Genomic DNA, 16,772 nt, shown 5'->3' with positions numbered 1-16,772 from the left:
CATTCATCAGAAGTCTCTCAGTAAATTGACCCACATGACGGATCTTCAAACCGTAAATCTAAGCTGTCACATTCGGACACATACAAATACTGTATGTGGTCAGCCCACATGTGATCTATTTCTATGTGGGGGCTGCAAAGGACGAGACGTGACTGGCAAACAGATGCTTGCCACTGTGGCAACCGCTGACACGGCCAAAAATAATTGTGGAAGAACGGACAGAAATTCACCCCACGGACACAAGCGGCAGGCTAATTATATGGTCTGAAATGAGGACCAGATACACGATGAAAGCGCAGGACAGGAGAGAAGAGGAGCGTCTGGAGTCGTGCATTCTGGAGCACGCGCTGGAAAAAGCAGTGCCACATGACAGGCAAAACAAACAAACAAAGGCGAAGTGAAAGGGGGCGAAGTCAGGGGGAAAAGCTGACATATTCCAGAGGTAGCAGCTTGCTTCAGTGAAGTGTTTGACTGTTCAGTAAATAGGCCCAGCGTCTGATTAGAAACAGAGTGCATCCACTTTCTGAGCCAGCTACACCCCACCTTGAAGGAAAGGGGTCTCCCGTGGGTAACTGTGTGGCACAATGTACTGAGAAATGTACAAGTGGTGCTGGGCGATGCCAGCATATTCGAACCACGGCATGTGGTTCACAGGGTCGAGTGGGGGGTCAACCTGGAGCTCTTGATATGGCTAAGATTGCTAAGAATATTTAATTCATTAATATTTGATCCATTAATGAATCAAAGATTCTTTTAGACATGGACATTTAGAAACCTGGGAGCCTCTGTGACCCTTCACTTTTGCTTGCATTTTTTTTATTGTTTGCCGTCTGCTTTTTGCCACAAAGCAAACTTGGCTCCTGCACAGAAAAGCACAAGATAGCATCAGTGGGAACAGACCCAGAGAAGTGAAATGTCGAAGGGAAGTTCACTGTGGTCGGCTGCGTATCGTTAAATACTGTTGGCACCATCAACTTTAAAGGATAGGTTCTATTTTTTTCATGTCAGCACTCCAGAGGATATCTTCCAAAGTTGGTCTGGTTTGTACCAAAATTACCCCAGTGTTTTCTTTCTGAGCCAAGGTGGACGAACTAGTAGTTTTGTGTCACAGTTACAAAACACTGACATAAATGTATTTGGGGCTGGTAGGGCAAAGATCCCCACTTGATTTGGGGCGGCTGTGGCCACTGTCCGCTTATCAGAAGGTCAATTAGTGCTTCCACCGGCACGAGCCCATGTGATGTCATCAAAGACAGAAATCCCAGGTGCTGATGGGATAGGAAATAGTGTCTCTGACCCTTATCAGACGATCGGTGGTAAGATCCCCTGGCCCCTGCAGTCTACATGTCAAATTATCCTTTGGCAGGATACAGAACCTCAAACTGCTGATGCTGCACCATCACCGTGTGACCTGCTTGTGATGAGCAGGAGGCTGCTGCTACCTGTGTATGAATGTGTGTGTTAACGGATGAATGCTGGCTTGTGTTGTGACAGCACTTTGAATGGTCAGTGACAAGCAGAGCGCTATATTAGTACAGTTAATTTACCATTTGATTTGAAGGTATTGCTTCATAGCATACTGACTGCAGCAATGATCGTAGCAACCCAGATCTCTTTCAACATACCTGTTGCATGTGAGTATTGTGGAGGTAGCTCACAGTTGTCACTCGAGTGCGACGCTGACCTGATGCTTTCAGTCTAGACATGGGGCCAGAGTAGATCATGATTGCTTCTGCGTCGACAGTAACATTGCACTGGGTCATGCAGATGTTCACCATCAGAATTTCAAGCCTTGGTGTATGTTGTGTTACCCTGTGAGTGCAAATATGTCTGTGCAGGTAATATTTTTGCAGTCCACTCGTTGGACACCATTAACTTGTCAAAGGGTCCCTTTACTCTGCTTCCTGTCACATCATGTTCCCTGGGCAGAAGGCTTGGGGGAAGGATCTCATCTCAGTGTGGTCTCTAAATCTTACAATCTATTTCCATGTCCGGCCAGAAAAACCCAACTGCTTATATTTCCAGCTGCAACCAGATATGTTGTATTGCTTTTTGGAAACAAACAACAGACTGGCCTGACTGGCCCCGCTAACTCAACAACCCAACTGGGGGAGAGACATTATGAGAAAGAAAGAGAGAGAGGGGGAGACTGCTAAGGGCTTCAGACAGTTGGTTTAGCATGCCATAAATAAGCACATCGTCTGTCAACACAGTGGCACGGTGCAACAAGCTGCGGTGTGCTGGGGTGTAACACTGTTCAGATTTAACATCTGTAGCCGCCACCAACAATACAAACCACATTTTCAGAGGGACAGAGAGAGAAGCGTCCACGCTCAGAGAAACACATCAGCACAGGAGAAGAAATAACGAAAAACAAAGGTCCGGAATCAGCTGCATTAGAAAATGCCTGTCAGACCACAAGATTCAAGAGTCTTTATTGTCATTGAGCATGTCAATTAAATTTTCATTGCAACCCCCATGTTAGGAACAGATAGTAAGTCTTTCCACTTCCCTGTTTTATTGATAGGTGGGCCAGAGCAGAGTAATCAGGGAGTCAGCTGGAGTGGCAAACATGAGCGGCTTATACATCAACTCGGCGACCATCGCTAAGAACATGTGGAAGCAGTGTGGTTGTGTTTCTTCAGTAATTCTACATCACACTGTGCAGATGGTTAATCACAATTACCCTCCAAAGCTGCATCTTACATCTTCATGATAGGCAGACACTGTAACGACTTTTTTTTTTTTTTTTTACCATAATGTGACATCATCAGAGGAGGGTGAAGCTATTTTAAAGGTGCTGAACGATAGGATAGTGAGATCTTTCTCACTCTTCTTCATCCAGTAATAGGCTTCAAAGGGCTCGCTCAGCCCTGCTTAGTTTGCTTAGTAAGTTTATGCCACATTTACATTTTACCAGCATGCTTTACTACGTGCTTGACAGTGGACTAAAGAGAAAGTGCCATTTCTACAGTCTAGCTATGTTCAGCTTTTTCAGTTTTTCAGGATGGAGGAACCTCAAGCCCATCTGGTGCAGGTTGCAGAAGTCGTCCTTCAACCATCCTGGCTTCATATTTATTACAATGACTGAAGGAGCAATGAGACAGCTACTTGAGTGCAAGAAGACTCAAGGATACAAGCCCATAGTACCAGCTTAAAATTGAACTGGCCCACTGGGATCTGATTCCTCCCCTCCTGGTTGGCTGTCTAATGTGATCAGTCTCTTTCCTGGTGGAGGTGCTGTTCCAGTCTGGCTTGTGTTGGGTGTCTGGCTTTGTTTATGCTCGATGGCGTCCCATAACGTCATGGCACCTCTTGCGTCGGGCTGTGTGGGCTCTGCAAGTCGTTGCGATGTGGGCTCGTGCAGCTTCCAGTTTTTGAGATTCGGTGCACAATGCACACATGATGCTTTAGAGGGTTTTTTTTGGTTTATCTTTTATCACTTTATTCAATACAAACATTCAAACAGGCATCCGTAGAGCATGAACTTGAGAGTTCATTACAATACAACTGAGAAAAGCAAATAACTGAAATTAAGAAGTTAGTTTAATCTAATTATGTATGAATCTTCTTCATTAGAATACATTTGCTGTTCCAAATACTGTCACAGTGAGTGAGTGAGTGATTGTACAAAGGGGATAAAGTCCATCAACAGATAATTTAATAGATATATGTGGTCTATGGCTTTCTTTTGGTAACACATAGTGACTTCTTGCTCTTTTGAAAAAGTTTTGTTTGCATGCTGGAGGCATTTTGGAGAAAACTTCAACAATCAATCCCATCAGTGTCAGTGACTCTACAGTGTGGGAAGCTCTCCAAGTCTGTGTTTCATCTCAACGAGACATGTGTTGGTTAAATCATCTTATCTAAGTTTAATGGGGCTTACATTAGAAAAAATCCTTATCAGGATCAATAAATGAGGAGGATTTACTTGTAATCCTATTACTTTTTAGCAAGATGCCATAAAACTGCTGCACAAGGAGGAGCTGTTCCAGACCAGTCCTCCCCTCGATCATCATGGGGAATATGAGATCTGTCCCCAAAAAGATGGATGGAGTGAGCGGCAATAACTGTGTGGTAAGCACTTTGTGATGTTCATGGGGAGGACACTGACAATCTAACACACGGACTATATCAACTTCTGTGTGGGGAATACTCTCTTCAAGCTAAAAAAGAAGGTCTTTATGCCAGAAAACAAAGAGGAACTGAAGAATGTGTCGAGACAGCTGAGGAGGAGGATCATGGATGGATAAAACAGCTACAGGACAAAGATGGTGCAGAACAACATCATCACTCTTCACCCTCCAAACTACAGACCTCACACAAAAATCAGCAAGCTGCCACCCGCAAAAGCTCTCTGATGACTATGCAATCATGGCATCATTACAGATGGGGACAACAGGGAGTACAGAGAATCGAGCCAGGGATTTGTGGATTAGTGCCAGTGGAGCCGCCTCCAGATCGATGCAAGGAAAACCAAAGAGCTGGTGGTGGACTTCTGCACGTGCAAACACTCTCCTCCTACACCAGTGAAGAGATGGTGGAATCTTACAAGTACCTGAATAATAAACTGGTCTGGACTGACAATACAAAAGCACTATATAAGAAAGGCCAGGGCAGACTGTGTCTGCTGAGGTAACTCAGGTCTTTTGAGTGCTGGAGGCACTCCTGAGGACCGAGCCAGCTCTGTCCTGGGATGCCTCCTGAACTAGTGGATGCGGCAGGAGGAAAGGAGGATGATGGCTAAGCTATCATCCTTTGGTGAAGTGTGTGAAGGAGAGATACCATAGGTCCTTCTTTCCTCCAGTTGTCAGACTTTACACTCAACACTGCTCCCTGTAGACCACACACACCTAAACTGTGCAATATCAGTATTGTCTATATGCTACAATATCAACTCAACCATTGTCTTATTTTACTTACTGTATTGTATATTGCTGTTATTTATCCTATTTTGCTATCTTATCTTATCTTATCTTATCTTATCTTATCTTATCTTGTAGGAATATTACCATGGATGATAAAAAATGCTACGAATGATTTGGTCAGTATAAACAGTAGTGCAGACTTCCATAAGCCCCATGAGAATATTGAGGGGTTATTAAGGTGATGTTTTATTTCTGCCAGAAAAGCTGGCAAGAGCTGTGAGAAGCCTTATTATGCTCGGCAGAGTGTGAATATCTGTGTAGCGAGCTGGCTGTACTCTTCAGCTGTGTGTCTGTTGGTGCATTCCAGCAAGCTATCCAGGTGTTTGCAAGCCACCAGAATGGAAAAGGCGACTGCGGGACCACCTGTTCACAACAATTAGGATTACACACATGCTTTAACAACATGAGCCACTGAAGTGTGTGCAATCTATCACTTCGGCAGGGCAGATTTAATTATGTGACTCTTAAACAACATGTCTCCATTCTGGCTAGTTTAATTGACTAATCGTCAACACAGCTGCAAGTGGGAAGAACTGAGTAGAGCAAAGGCTGACAGAAAAATCTGAATTTTAAGGTGGGTGACCCAGGTAAGTCCACGCTTACAGAAAACATTATTATATCAGAATTAATTTTAGGCACCACAGAACACATGCAGACCACATTTGCAAGACCAACATAAACCATCCTTTGTCTTGCTTTTGTTAAGCTAAGGTCTGTATTTGTTTTACTTCCTGTGCATTTGTCCTCATTTGGTCTTGTTTTCTTCTTTGATTTCGGACTTTATTCACATGCATTGTTTGATTGTTTTTGTTGCTGATGTGATGAAAGCAGGATGTTATTTGTAAGCCTAAGATAAAATATTTCGCTGTCAGATCCACATTTACAGATGAAACGGTGACTAATATGGTTTGACGCACTTCAGGGAATCCTGCAAATGATCATGCTAGGCTAGATGGGTAAGTATTGAGCCTTAAGCAGCATTCAGTAAATCTGCTTCCTTCTTTGTTTGTGCATCCTAGCTGCCAGTTGTTTATGTGCAGCCCAACCACAACAAGTAAAACTTCTGAAGAATCCTTTGTGTAACATTTTGCTACATGGTGAACACAGACTGAGGCAGAGTTGCAGGACAATAAAAACACAAGTTGCCATTGAACACAGACTGTGACCAAATGTGTGGGTATGACACACCCTGATGAAGACTTGTTTTGAAGTGGAAACATGATGGTTTCAAGCCACGATCCAGTAAAGGCACTTGTACTTATTTAAGACTTTGAAGTGCCTCAGATTCTTCTGTCCTTCAGTTGTGACCAGTGTTTAGCCTGCAGAGCACCTCAACTGGAATGCTTCTTTTTTACACTTTTGTGGCACAATGCAAACCTGATGCAGTTACAAGTCTGGTAATGAGAATGATTTCATTAATTTTTTTTCTTTCTTTGGTCAGTCTGTATTTTCTTTCCAATAAACATGAAAACATGTTGGAAAATAAATGTCCAAAAAAGACCTTTAACACTAAACTAAAATGTCTTTATGATAACCATTTACATCAATTACCCCCACAGTACTAAAACTTGTGATTAAATAAAGACATTTAGTAATGAATGCATGTTACCAGTTACTGTTCATCCAGTAGAGTATGGCTAGAAGCCAGAAGGTGTGTATGTGCTGTCCAGAATTTGAAAACTTTCAAATTTCAAAAAATTGAAATAAAAATTCAGAAACAAGCCAGTGCTGAAATTATTATGTGCGGTACATTTGTGTTGAGCCAGGGAATGTAAACATTGCAAGTTTAGATTCAAGTGCTAGTGGTTTACATTTACTTGTTATAGCACCACCATCTGGCCGATCTGTATATTTTTTGTTGCAAAAAATGGGGGGAGATTTGAAAGGTACATGAATTTGGCTGAAGTCTTTGCCGCCGTGGAGGAGGAAGTATTAAGCTCCTCTGCTGAAGCAAAAGCATTAATACAACAATGTAAAAACACTCCACTGCAAGTACAAGTTACATTGGACCCCAAGTGGCCACTGTTTTCTTCAAGCCAAAAAGGTTGAGATCCTCTTAAGTTTTAACAGTATATTTTATTTTATAAGCTTATCACATGCTTCTTTTCCTGTCTTCATTTTGAAAACACCACTAACCATAGCAGATAAATGTAGTTGAGCAAAAAGTACAATAAATCCCTCTGAAAAGTGGCAAAGAAGTATCAAGTAGCTTTCAGTTTCACCACAAACGGTAGTAAAAGAGACAAACACAGTTTGTTGTATTGTCTGCATTTTGTTCTGGTCTTTATTACACGTTTTAAAGCTAAATGGAAGAACTGACATAGTCTCGTGCCTGATGTGTGTTTTCCCTTCATTTTGCCACTGCAAAGAAAAGTAACACCAGTAAGTCATGTCTGTGACCACGAAACTTTCAAAATGGAGATTTACGAGCGGCACCTGAAGGTAGCAAGAGCCAAGAGTGTGGCAAGAGGAGAATCTCTTTTTCTTCTCTTTCATCTGCGCGTGGTAAATGATGCTGCGCGCTGATTGGCTGCTGGGAGCTGACTTGTGCTCCATCCTGCAGGCCGGCTCTCGCAGAGCCGGGCTGAGTGCTCAGTCAGCGCTCCTCCCGGTGATCCCCGACACCGCTACCTGCCGCTCCTCCTCACACACACTCACACACACTCACACACACACTCATGAGTGCGCGTTGCGTCTGTGCGCACCACCGGCTGCTGCAACCTGCCGACTTCACCTGACCGAGCAAAGCGGGGGACAGAGCTACTGAACAATGCGCGCACATTGCATTATGCGTTATCGCAGGTTATTACTACTTTTGCGCTCTTTTAGGAGGTAACGGGGGAGGTGTAAGCGTGCGTGCCATCACCATGGATTGCCTTTTTCTTCTGATATGGACTTTACCCATCCCGCTGGTCGGCTGCACCTCACTCAAGCTCCTGTCCACCCTCTTATCCTGGAATATTATCAAGGCATGTGGCTCTTTACTAGAAGTGTATACACCCTTTAACCGAACACATGCACCAATCTGGTTTGCAACCAAAACAAACAAACATTTTTTTTCAGCATGGTTTATGTCAACAACAAACTCGTGTCTACACTGCTGTGGTCACTGATTGTGGTGAAAAGTAAGACAAGTTGTTGTCATCCCAAATTAAACTCATGTGTAACACATGTTTGAACAGAGAAAGCCCATTTATCACCTTTTGGCTTCTACTTCAGTCAGTGCTTGCAACCTGTTGTTACCTGTCCATTTATGAGGTTTTTTTTTTCCCTTTGTTTTTTTTTTTTTTTTTGTTTTGCAGACGCTGCACATTTACTGCTCCCACACCTCCCACACCGTGTGGGCGAGCTACTCAGCCAGCGACAGCCATGGATTAAATCAGGGTGAGTGCTTGTCGTTAGACATCTTTGGATGTTTCCTCCAGCTGGCATGAATCCATGTTTGTAGACAGATTGTGAGTAAAATGAGATGTATGGCAGTGGTGGGATCAGTTATTGGAAAGATGGTCTTGAATGTAACAATTAGGAATGTTGCAATTTCATTGTCTATTGGGGCCCATTTCTACAGTTTATTTAGCAAAAAAAAAAAAAGTTAAGAACTCCTGTTTAGGAGTGTGCTTACCGCTGCATGGCTCTGTTCAGTGCACACTCAGGGATTCCCGCCTGGCAGCTGTGACCTGTAGAAACCCAGGAAACAAGTTGAGATGATTTACATACTTTGATTTACTGAGCGAAGAAGAGAGGTGCACTTTTCCTTCAGTTGTGAAGGCAGCATCCTGATTCTGCAGTAGTCAGAGCCTTGAACAGGGCTGAAAGAAAGAAGACAATGAAAACATGTGGAATTGTTATAGTTTCTGCTTTTACCAAGGTGTCTCTCGCTATTCTACTGTATTGAAATGGTTAGTAAATAAATCCTTTTAGCATTTCGTTTGACTTGAACACCATGACAGCTGCATGAAATCAGAACATCCTAATATTTACCACCCCTGCTTCTGAAGAATTGACCCACATCTGACATGCTTGAAAGCGTGATGTTGGCATTATGGCTTCTGTTCAAAGCCATGTGTGATCCATATGAGGTGCTGAGCTCTGAGCAACAGCTGGGCGCTGAACCTTTCACCCAAACACAAGCTTGTCGTTTCACCGACAGGTTTTGTTTCTTACCGACACTTCTGACAGTAGCCAGTTTAGGTGCTGGTGATGTATCTTGTCCCTCTGGGTGCATTTGTTGTAATACCTGGCTACACGTGTGTTAAGCTATTTTGATTGCACCTGTTGTAGTTGACAACCAGCAACTGTTTGTGCAGAAAGACATAGTTTTCCTTCAAATCAGCGTGTCCACCAATATTAGCTTTCAGTGGATAAAACCAGAATGCAAATCAATCACCAGATGCTGTGTTTTGAACTACAGCAGCTTACTTACTTATTTTTAGACTTTTAGTATGGTGTGATAGTCACTTTCTCCGCTGTCACATGTAAGCAAGAGGGGAATGCATCTTGGCCAAGTGTAACCTGGAAAAAGTCAGAAATAACTGCAGGATGTTAGAAAGTGTGTATGCCAAAGAACACAAATCACCGACAAAGCAACTGGTGGAGCAGAGGTATATGAGTGTTTGGTATATTTTCATGTGACGTCCTTTCCATCCCTCTTCTGCTCAGACTATGTGTTTGTAACCCCGGTGGAGGTGGACTCTGAGGGAGGGTACCTGACGCACGATGTGACCCGGCGAAGCCATCGCAGCAGGAGGTCCCTCTCTCCTTCTCTGCACTACCGGCTCTCGGCTTTCGGGCAGGACATGCACCTGGACCTACATCCATCATCCGTGGTCGGCCCGGGGTTCACCGTGCAGACGCTCGGCTCGGATGGCACCACCACAGTGATGGGTGACGTAGGGTTTCACGGCTGCCTTTATCAAGGATTTATCCGTAACCTGTCGGCCTCCTCTGCAGCCATATCGACGTGCTCTGGACTCGTAAGTGTCTGCCACTAACTCCTTGGTTCTTGAGGCCTTGCAAGGTTTTGTCATGTGAAAACCTCTGCACTCTTTTTATGTTTTTTCTTTAATCTGATGACATGGTTTCTCCATGGTTTGAGAAAACTGACTTTCCCTTGGGTTGGTTCAACTTTTCAAAACCAGCTGAAATGATCTCAAACATGCTAATGGGAATGTTTTTCATTATCTGAAAAGTTGAGAGGACATTTTGGAAATAAAAGGCTCTCACCCAGCAGATTTTGTACTCCACCCCTACTTCAACCTCCATGCCTTTATGCCCGGAAAGCCCTCTCTCCTCTAATGACCCAGTTGTTTTGATGCATCATTGTGTGTGCATTTCAGACCCTGCTAATATTGTGGGTGAACTGTAACATGACATCATTGCCCATGAGTGTAAGCATCGGTTTCTAGTGCTTTGTCAGGCGTTTCTTTGAACATTGGGAGGAGCGGAAAAGAGAGAATGAAAGGATGAAAGGAGGAGAGCAGGAGAGAAAAGAAAAGTTACACTGCTGACTGTGCAGCACATGGAGAAAGGCCATAATTCAGTTTAACTGTTTATTGTAACGCCAACACACATGACAAACACGCCCATTGTACTGATCAGAGAGGACAGTCTGAGGAAGACTGGATCGACCTTTAGTGTCTATTTGTCATGTGTGCCGGTTTTAAAATTAACACCTGCTGGGAACTGATTTTGTCAGCTTGTTGCAGACAGGGCATCCACAGAAAAGAAAAGACAACATTGATCCACACTGGCTTTGGAAGTGACATGCTGAACAGCCTAGCTGGCCCTCAAGTCCAGCTTTTCACACCAGCACTCACTGTATGATAGCTTACAAGTGTGGAGATTGTTTTACATTTTCCATGTATGTCTCTGTGGTTTTTCCTCAGTCACTACACCCACTGGTAAATAAATATTAGAAAGAATATCTCAGCATTTTGGGAAATTTACTTAATTGTGTCCGTTCAGAGAGTGAGAAGAGAAGCTGAATGTCAGCTTTGGGTCTGTGTGTTTATTATGGATGGGTTTAGCCTAGCTTTAGCCCCGTACGTATGCACGTATGTTACTCCACGATTCAGGCAAAGTCGAACCTTTTAGTCAGCTTTACCTGTTATCCAGTAGCAGGTTGCACCTTCAAAAGTATTCCTGTGATCTCACAGATGTCTGTTTTCTGTCTGAAATGATAAAATGTTTGCCTGGGACAGAATGAGCATTTAGATTCAGTATTTCTACTGTGGTTTTCCTCGTCAGTGGAATGCGCCTTGTGCCGCTGCGCTGGCTGCGGTAGTGACTAGCGCGGTCTGCAGGAGTCCAATAAGATTTAAACGCTGTTGTAGCCTTGAGCAAACATGCCACTTTTCCGGACAGACAGACAGCATTTAAGGGGTCAAGAAAACACCTTGAAACCTGATGCTGTGCAACAGGTGAAAAAATGTTTAGACTTTTCTCCTCATGTTTGCGTAAAGAGAATGCTATCTGAAGCTAACGAGGGCTGAGGTCTTGGGGCTAGCCTAGCTTAAACGGTGGAAATGCATGGAAATAACAAAGCCTCCAAAGTAATAAAAAGCTTACCAACACCTCTCAAGCTCATTATTTAGCATATCGTGTCTCATTTGTACATACACAGAAATGTATTTTCAGGGTGTTACATGGCCTAACCATGCTAACCCTAGGCTTGAAATGCATAGAAGTGTGCCAAACTGTTGTTTCTCAAGAACAGCACTGACACGTAGCTCATCCTGAAATCGAAGATGGTCATTTTCACATTGCTGTTCCTTCAGTTTCACTCAGCTTTGGTGGTGTTGGTAGGTGTGTTTTTTCAGTTGAGCAGAGCCACATTGGCTAGCTGTTTTCGTCTGCCTCCAGCCTTTTTGCTAACAAAGCTAAACATGTTGTGACTCCAGCTCCGTATTTGTCACGCGTGCCGAAGATCGATATTAATGTTCTCTGTCTCAGAATTAAAACCTAAACCTCTTAGGCTGTGCTGACTTCACTTTATTTCAGAGCAAAACCAACTCACATAAGTGATGTCATCAGTGATGCTGTGTTTGGGCTTTAGATACTGACTTTGATTTGTGTGAACTCTTCACAATCGAGGTGGAGATGTTTTTCCTTGAAGCGCATGGACTCTGTAATTTCGCGATCCTCTGCTCTCATTGGGGGTTTATGAGGTACCTGGATCCTCTGGCCCACCAGTGCACACACACATTCCTTGACACATCCTCCGCCAGCCTGGGCCAAATGGACACACTACACCTCCATAAAAGCCATACTTCCATTTATCATCCAGCCTTCATACCTCCTCTTGCCTCCTCCTTCTGCGCTCGCCCTGCTCTTTTGTCCTCTGTTTGCCCTGCCTCTACATCTCCTCTTGTTTGCAGCAATTAAAGCCAGGGTGAAGTTTGAGCCGCCTGGCTGGCACTGCTAATCTTCGCATTGTCCCTTTCATTAGGCTAGCTCCCACTCACAATAAAACACCACTGACCCGTTCTCTTAAAAGCGCTCAGAGAACACAATGTGATTGGGTCGTGATTGCATTTGAATGGGCCGGGACGAACACTTTGATCTATTTTTTACTCCTCCCAAGCTTTGCCTAGTTTTTTTTTTCTTCTTCCTCTCCAAGTCCAACCTCAGGGCCATTGTTGGTTGGATGTTCACTCCGCCTGTTAAATGGACTATGGATAAGCAACATTGTTAGAAAAATGAAAGGTGAATGAATGACAAGTGCATCAAAAGGGAATTCTGGTCCTTTCCCTCCTCGTTCTGTCTCTTTCTCTTAGTGCATCAGTCTTTGTGTGTGTGTGTGTGTATGTGTGGACTGCTTTGAGGCTTATAAGAACGATAGCAGTTGACCCTTGCTTTCCATCAAGGCCTCCACCCAGAATATTTGGATTAAGTACAAATGAGGGAAAGAGCCACTGAAGCCTGCTAGATGCAGTAACGGACTCGAGAAAGAGATTAAGGTGGGATTAAAAACAATGCTAAAGAGGAACAAGTCAGAAAAAAGGACAAGGAGACGAGGAGATCCACGAAGACACAAGAGAGAGAAAAGCAAAGTGGGTGAAATAATGAATGAGAAGCGAGCTCGGCCGGTAGTGCAGCACTAGAGAGAGAAAGTGTTGTGCAAGAATAATGTGAATTCATTGTCTGGAAGGGAGGCCGGATGGTCTCGCTATAGAGGGTTGAGAGATGGACTGTTTATGTCAAAGGGCTTTGGAGAAGAAACTGGGAGCAAGAGAAGGGGAGGAAGAAAGAAAAAGAGCTTGCCCATACTTCATGTCATTGTTCTCTATTCAGCAGAGCCGAAGAAAGAGGATAAAGGCCAAAACGAAGTGTCTGGAATAGGGTTTTTGGACTTGACCCGCTTGTTAATAGCAGCAGTAAAGGTGTCAGCACCAGCTACTGGGCCAAACTGAGGCAAGGCCTGTTTTAAACATTCACCCTGGCCCAGACCAAGCAGATGGAAGTGGGATTCAGCTGTTTAAATGAGGACCAGGGCGAGATGGTATTAAGAGCAGGGCAGGATGGGTGGATGGATGGATGACTGGCAAAGAGGGATTTTCTACTGTAAATCCCCATTAATTGAACATGGTGTTATTTGTTGGTTTTTAATTACATTCTCTGTGTCCTTATGAAGCACCACGCTCGTGTATCTGAGTGAAATGAAGCTGTCTGTCCCTCTTTTGCATGAGAGATGAAAGGATGTCATTTTAGATGTAATGCTCTGTGATTTGTAAGAGAAGTGGAGTGCTTGGGGGAGGGGGGGTGGTCTTCTCTCTTTCTTCTTTTGAGGATTTCTCATCTGAGGTCGCTTTGCTGGTTGACCCCAATCCTCTCTGCTCATGTGAATGGGGGTGGGTGCGTGGTTGAGGGGTGTAACCTGGACTCTCACAGGTTCTTACCATGTAGTGCAAGTTCAGGGTTGCTCGCCACTCAGAATGCAGAGAAGAGAAGTGATTTACTGCTCCACTCTGTCCTTCCAGCCCCTTCCCAGGATAGGATTCCTCTCCCAGGGGTGACGAGGGCAGATCTGAGAGCTGCGCTGCCTGCGCTGGTGTCTGTGAGAAAATCTGTCTCTCGATCCTCAGAATGGAGTCAGAAATGTTTTTGGGCAGCTTGTGAATGAATGAATGAATGACAAAGTACAGCAGAGAGACAAAAAGGCAAACAGTGAAACAGTTCAAATACACATTTGGATTTGCAGTGTTGTGATGGTGTGAGAATACTGATTTTCATTTTTTTACAAAGTGTCAGAAAATAGCAAAATAACATATAATGTACAGCCAACAGTCCTGAACTCAACCTGAACTCATGTTCAAATCAAAAACACACAACAGAACCACCAAGTGTTTGGCACTTGTACTTGACAAATAACAGTTAGTCAATTATAAAAATAGGGAATCATTTTATCTTTTGATCAACAAATCAATTCATTGGCTAATTGTTTCAGGCCTAGACGTACAATATTAAGATATATTCCTTTCTTTTTATGCTCTTTAAACCAATGGCGAATGGCCTAAGATGCAATATGTTGTCAAGGCCCAGCATCAAACTTTCTCATCAAGATGTGATACCCAACTCTCTGCAGATGCCTGCATTTAAAATTTCTATTTAGTCTTTTAGCCTGGCAGCCACACGCTCATGGAGAACGTCAGTGTTGGAGTGCTGTACACTGCAGCTGTTTTATGATGGTCATGTTTGTAATTTGCATATGCAAGTATTGTGTAGGACTAGGTGGACGGTTTTGAAGCTGCCCAGTATGACTGCTATAAATAACATCTCAGGTCATGACTTTGCAGTCCTCATCACTGAGACGTTTGAGTGTCACATGCCCCCCGATGCGAGGGTGGCTATGTCAGGTTGTGGCCGTGCTGGCCATGACCTTTACTGTGACCTTTCCCAAGCCCCTGCAGGCCAGGTCAGAGACAGGTTAGCTCTATGGAAACTGAGCTCTTCGGTTCAGAGTGACCAATAGGTGCAATTTAAGTGATCGGTTTTCCTCTTCCTGTAGCAATTTGAACGCCTTCGTTTGACAATTAGAGCACAGTGTCATTTACTTGTTTTTCAGTGCACGGTATCCAGGTGTGAGTAACAGCAGAGGTGTAAAAGTGAACTGTGAGAAACGACAGTGATTGTCTTATTTTGCCTGCTCTTGTTGGTAGCAGCTGGTTGACTCCTCTAACGTCAGAAGAAATCATTACACTGTCATAAAATATGTTAAGCCTCAGGCAAGCTGAGCAGAGGCGCTCATTCACACGTCGTCCGGAAACGAAGTTTATCATGAGACGAGATACGTCGGGATCTGCCTCATACAGTCTAATTTGTCTCAGCAGCAGTTTAGCCAGATATTTGGATGGTTAGCACAGACAAAAAGACAGAGATCGACAAAGAGAAAGCAGCTTTTGTTTTGAGTTCACATACTTTGCTGGTTGATTTTTGAGATTCTTTGCACATCAGCAACCAGCACATTCTGATGTGCTTTGTGTCAAAGTGTCTCTTTTCTAGAGAAATGCATCATTAGTTCTTCTGAGCTTCCAATAATGGCAGCTCTTGGTAGAGTATTCTTGATGTGTGTTGGGAGTTGGCCTAACGACCCCAGGTATCACAGTTTATGGCTTGTGTGTTTGCGCACCCACGTGTGAGTAAAAGAAACACTGGAGAAAGTGTCAATACACACCCACAGTCTTTTCTCTCCTCCAGCCACCTTCATCTTTTCAAGCAGCTCAGATCAAACCTGTCTGATGGCCGTCGTTGACACGGTGCCGCGTGTTGTGGCAACCATCAGCGACTGCTGTAAGAGGGGAGCTCAACCTACGACCTCTGTCTGTCCCTACCGGACATGGGGCTCCCTGAGGTGTGAAAAAGGCATTTGCTCTTTTCCCGTGACTCGCCATTGATGCTGGGTGTGCTGTAGCCTGAGGAGGGCTTTGTGGTTGTGGAACACATCTCAGTGTGAATATATGAGAGGCTGAGCTGCATTGCTTGTCGAGAAAATGTGACATCTTCTCTTGAAGTCACCGTCGCTGGCGGGAAAGCCTCTTAAGTTCCTCGGCTGTCTTGTAAAATTGAATGTATTTCAGGGATAATAGATGATTTGAAAGTCAATTTTACTCCCAAACTGCTGTACGGGATTGAAATGAAAAACTGTCTGTAAGCTACATATGGAAAGTAAAAGTATTTGGCCCAACAGCATACATTTAAAGACTGAATTTTTAACATGTGTAGATGTTGTAATCCCATAAGACTCCTCATGGAGTTGAGACAATACTGTATATGAGTTCTCATCTGTTGGGCTGAAAACAGAGACAACATGCTGTATGATGTGTGCATGTTTGTCAGCTCGCTCCAAATCCCAGAGGCTTTTACGGAGTTAAAGTGACACTTGAATGACCAATATCCAGCCAGCGCTTGGTCCATTTGTACCTGTCTGTTTTCTGTAAAGGCCGACAAATTGGAACGTCTCCCCACTACAATATGCTTTTCTGGCTTGGCCATAATTCAGCGACGGGGCTGGGCCACGGAGGAGCTCGGAGCTTGGCTCTACAAGAGGAGAGTGGCCCGGAGCCGTTCCCTGGTGGTCTGGACACTGACAGTGATGTAGTGCCCACTGTTAGATGCCAGCAGGAGAAGGGGGTCAGGCGCTCAGCATGGGTGTGGGATGTTGTGTGTGTGAAATGGGGAGAAAAAACAGAAGGTCTGCGTGCATATGTGTGTATGTGTGTGTGCTTGTACGTCCTTCCGAGTCTGTGCAAGGTCTTTCTCACACAAGACTAATGGCTGGTGTTGAAGTCTTCAAGTGGATGCTGCGACTTCTACAAACAGAGCCCATACATCAAATCTGACCTGCTA

The 16,772-nt window shown here is 44.1% G+C and overlaps 1 protein-coding gene across 1 annotated transcript in view; it reads left to right on the top strand.

Annotated features, from left to right (window-relative positions):
• Nucleotides 1-7,795: 7,795 nt before the first annotated feature.
• Nucleotides 7,796-16,772, top strand: part of adamts18 (ADAM metallopeptidase with thrombospondin type 1 motif, 18) — a 54,719-nt gene continuing 45,742 nt past the window's right edge. The window contains exons 1-3 of the mRNA XM_041936544.1: nt 7,796-7,897; nt 8,231-8,312; nt 9,588-9,901. Of these exons, the coding sequence (XP_041792478.1) occupies nt 7,796-7,897; nt 8,231-8,312; nt 9,588-9,901 (498 nt within the window). The remainder of the gene's footprint in view (nt 7,898-8,230; nt 8,313-9,587; nt 9,902-16,772) is intronic.

This window comes from Chelmon rostratus, chromosome 1, assembly GCF_017976325.1.
Source record: "Chelmon rostratus isolate fCheRos1 chromosome 1, fCheRos1.pri, whole genome shotgun sequence".
In the NCBI taxonomy this organism is placed as follows: domain Eukaryota; kingdom Metazoa; phylum Chordata; class Actinopteri; order Chaetodontiformes; family Chaetodontidae; genus Chelmon; species Chelmon rostratus.
Note: the sequence above shows the minus strand (reverse complement) of the source record. Positions and strands in the feature narration are given on the sequence as shown.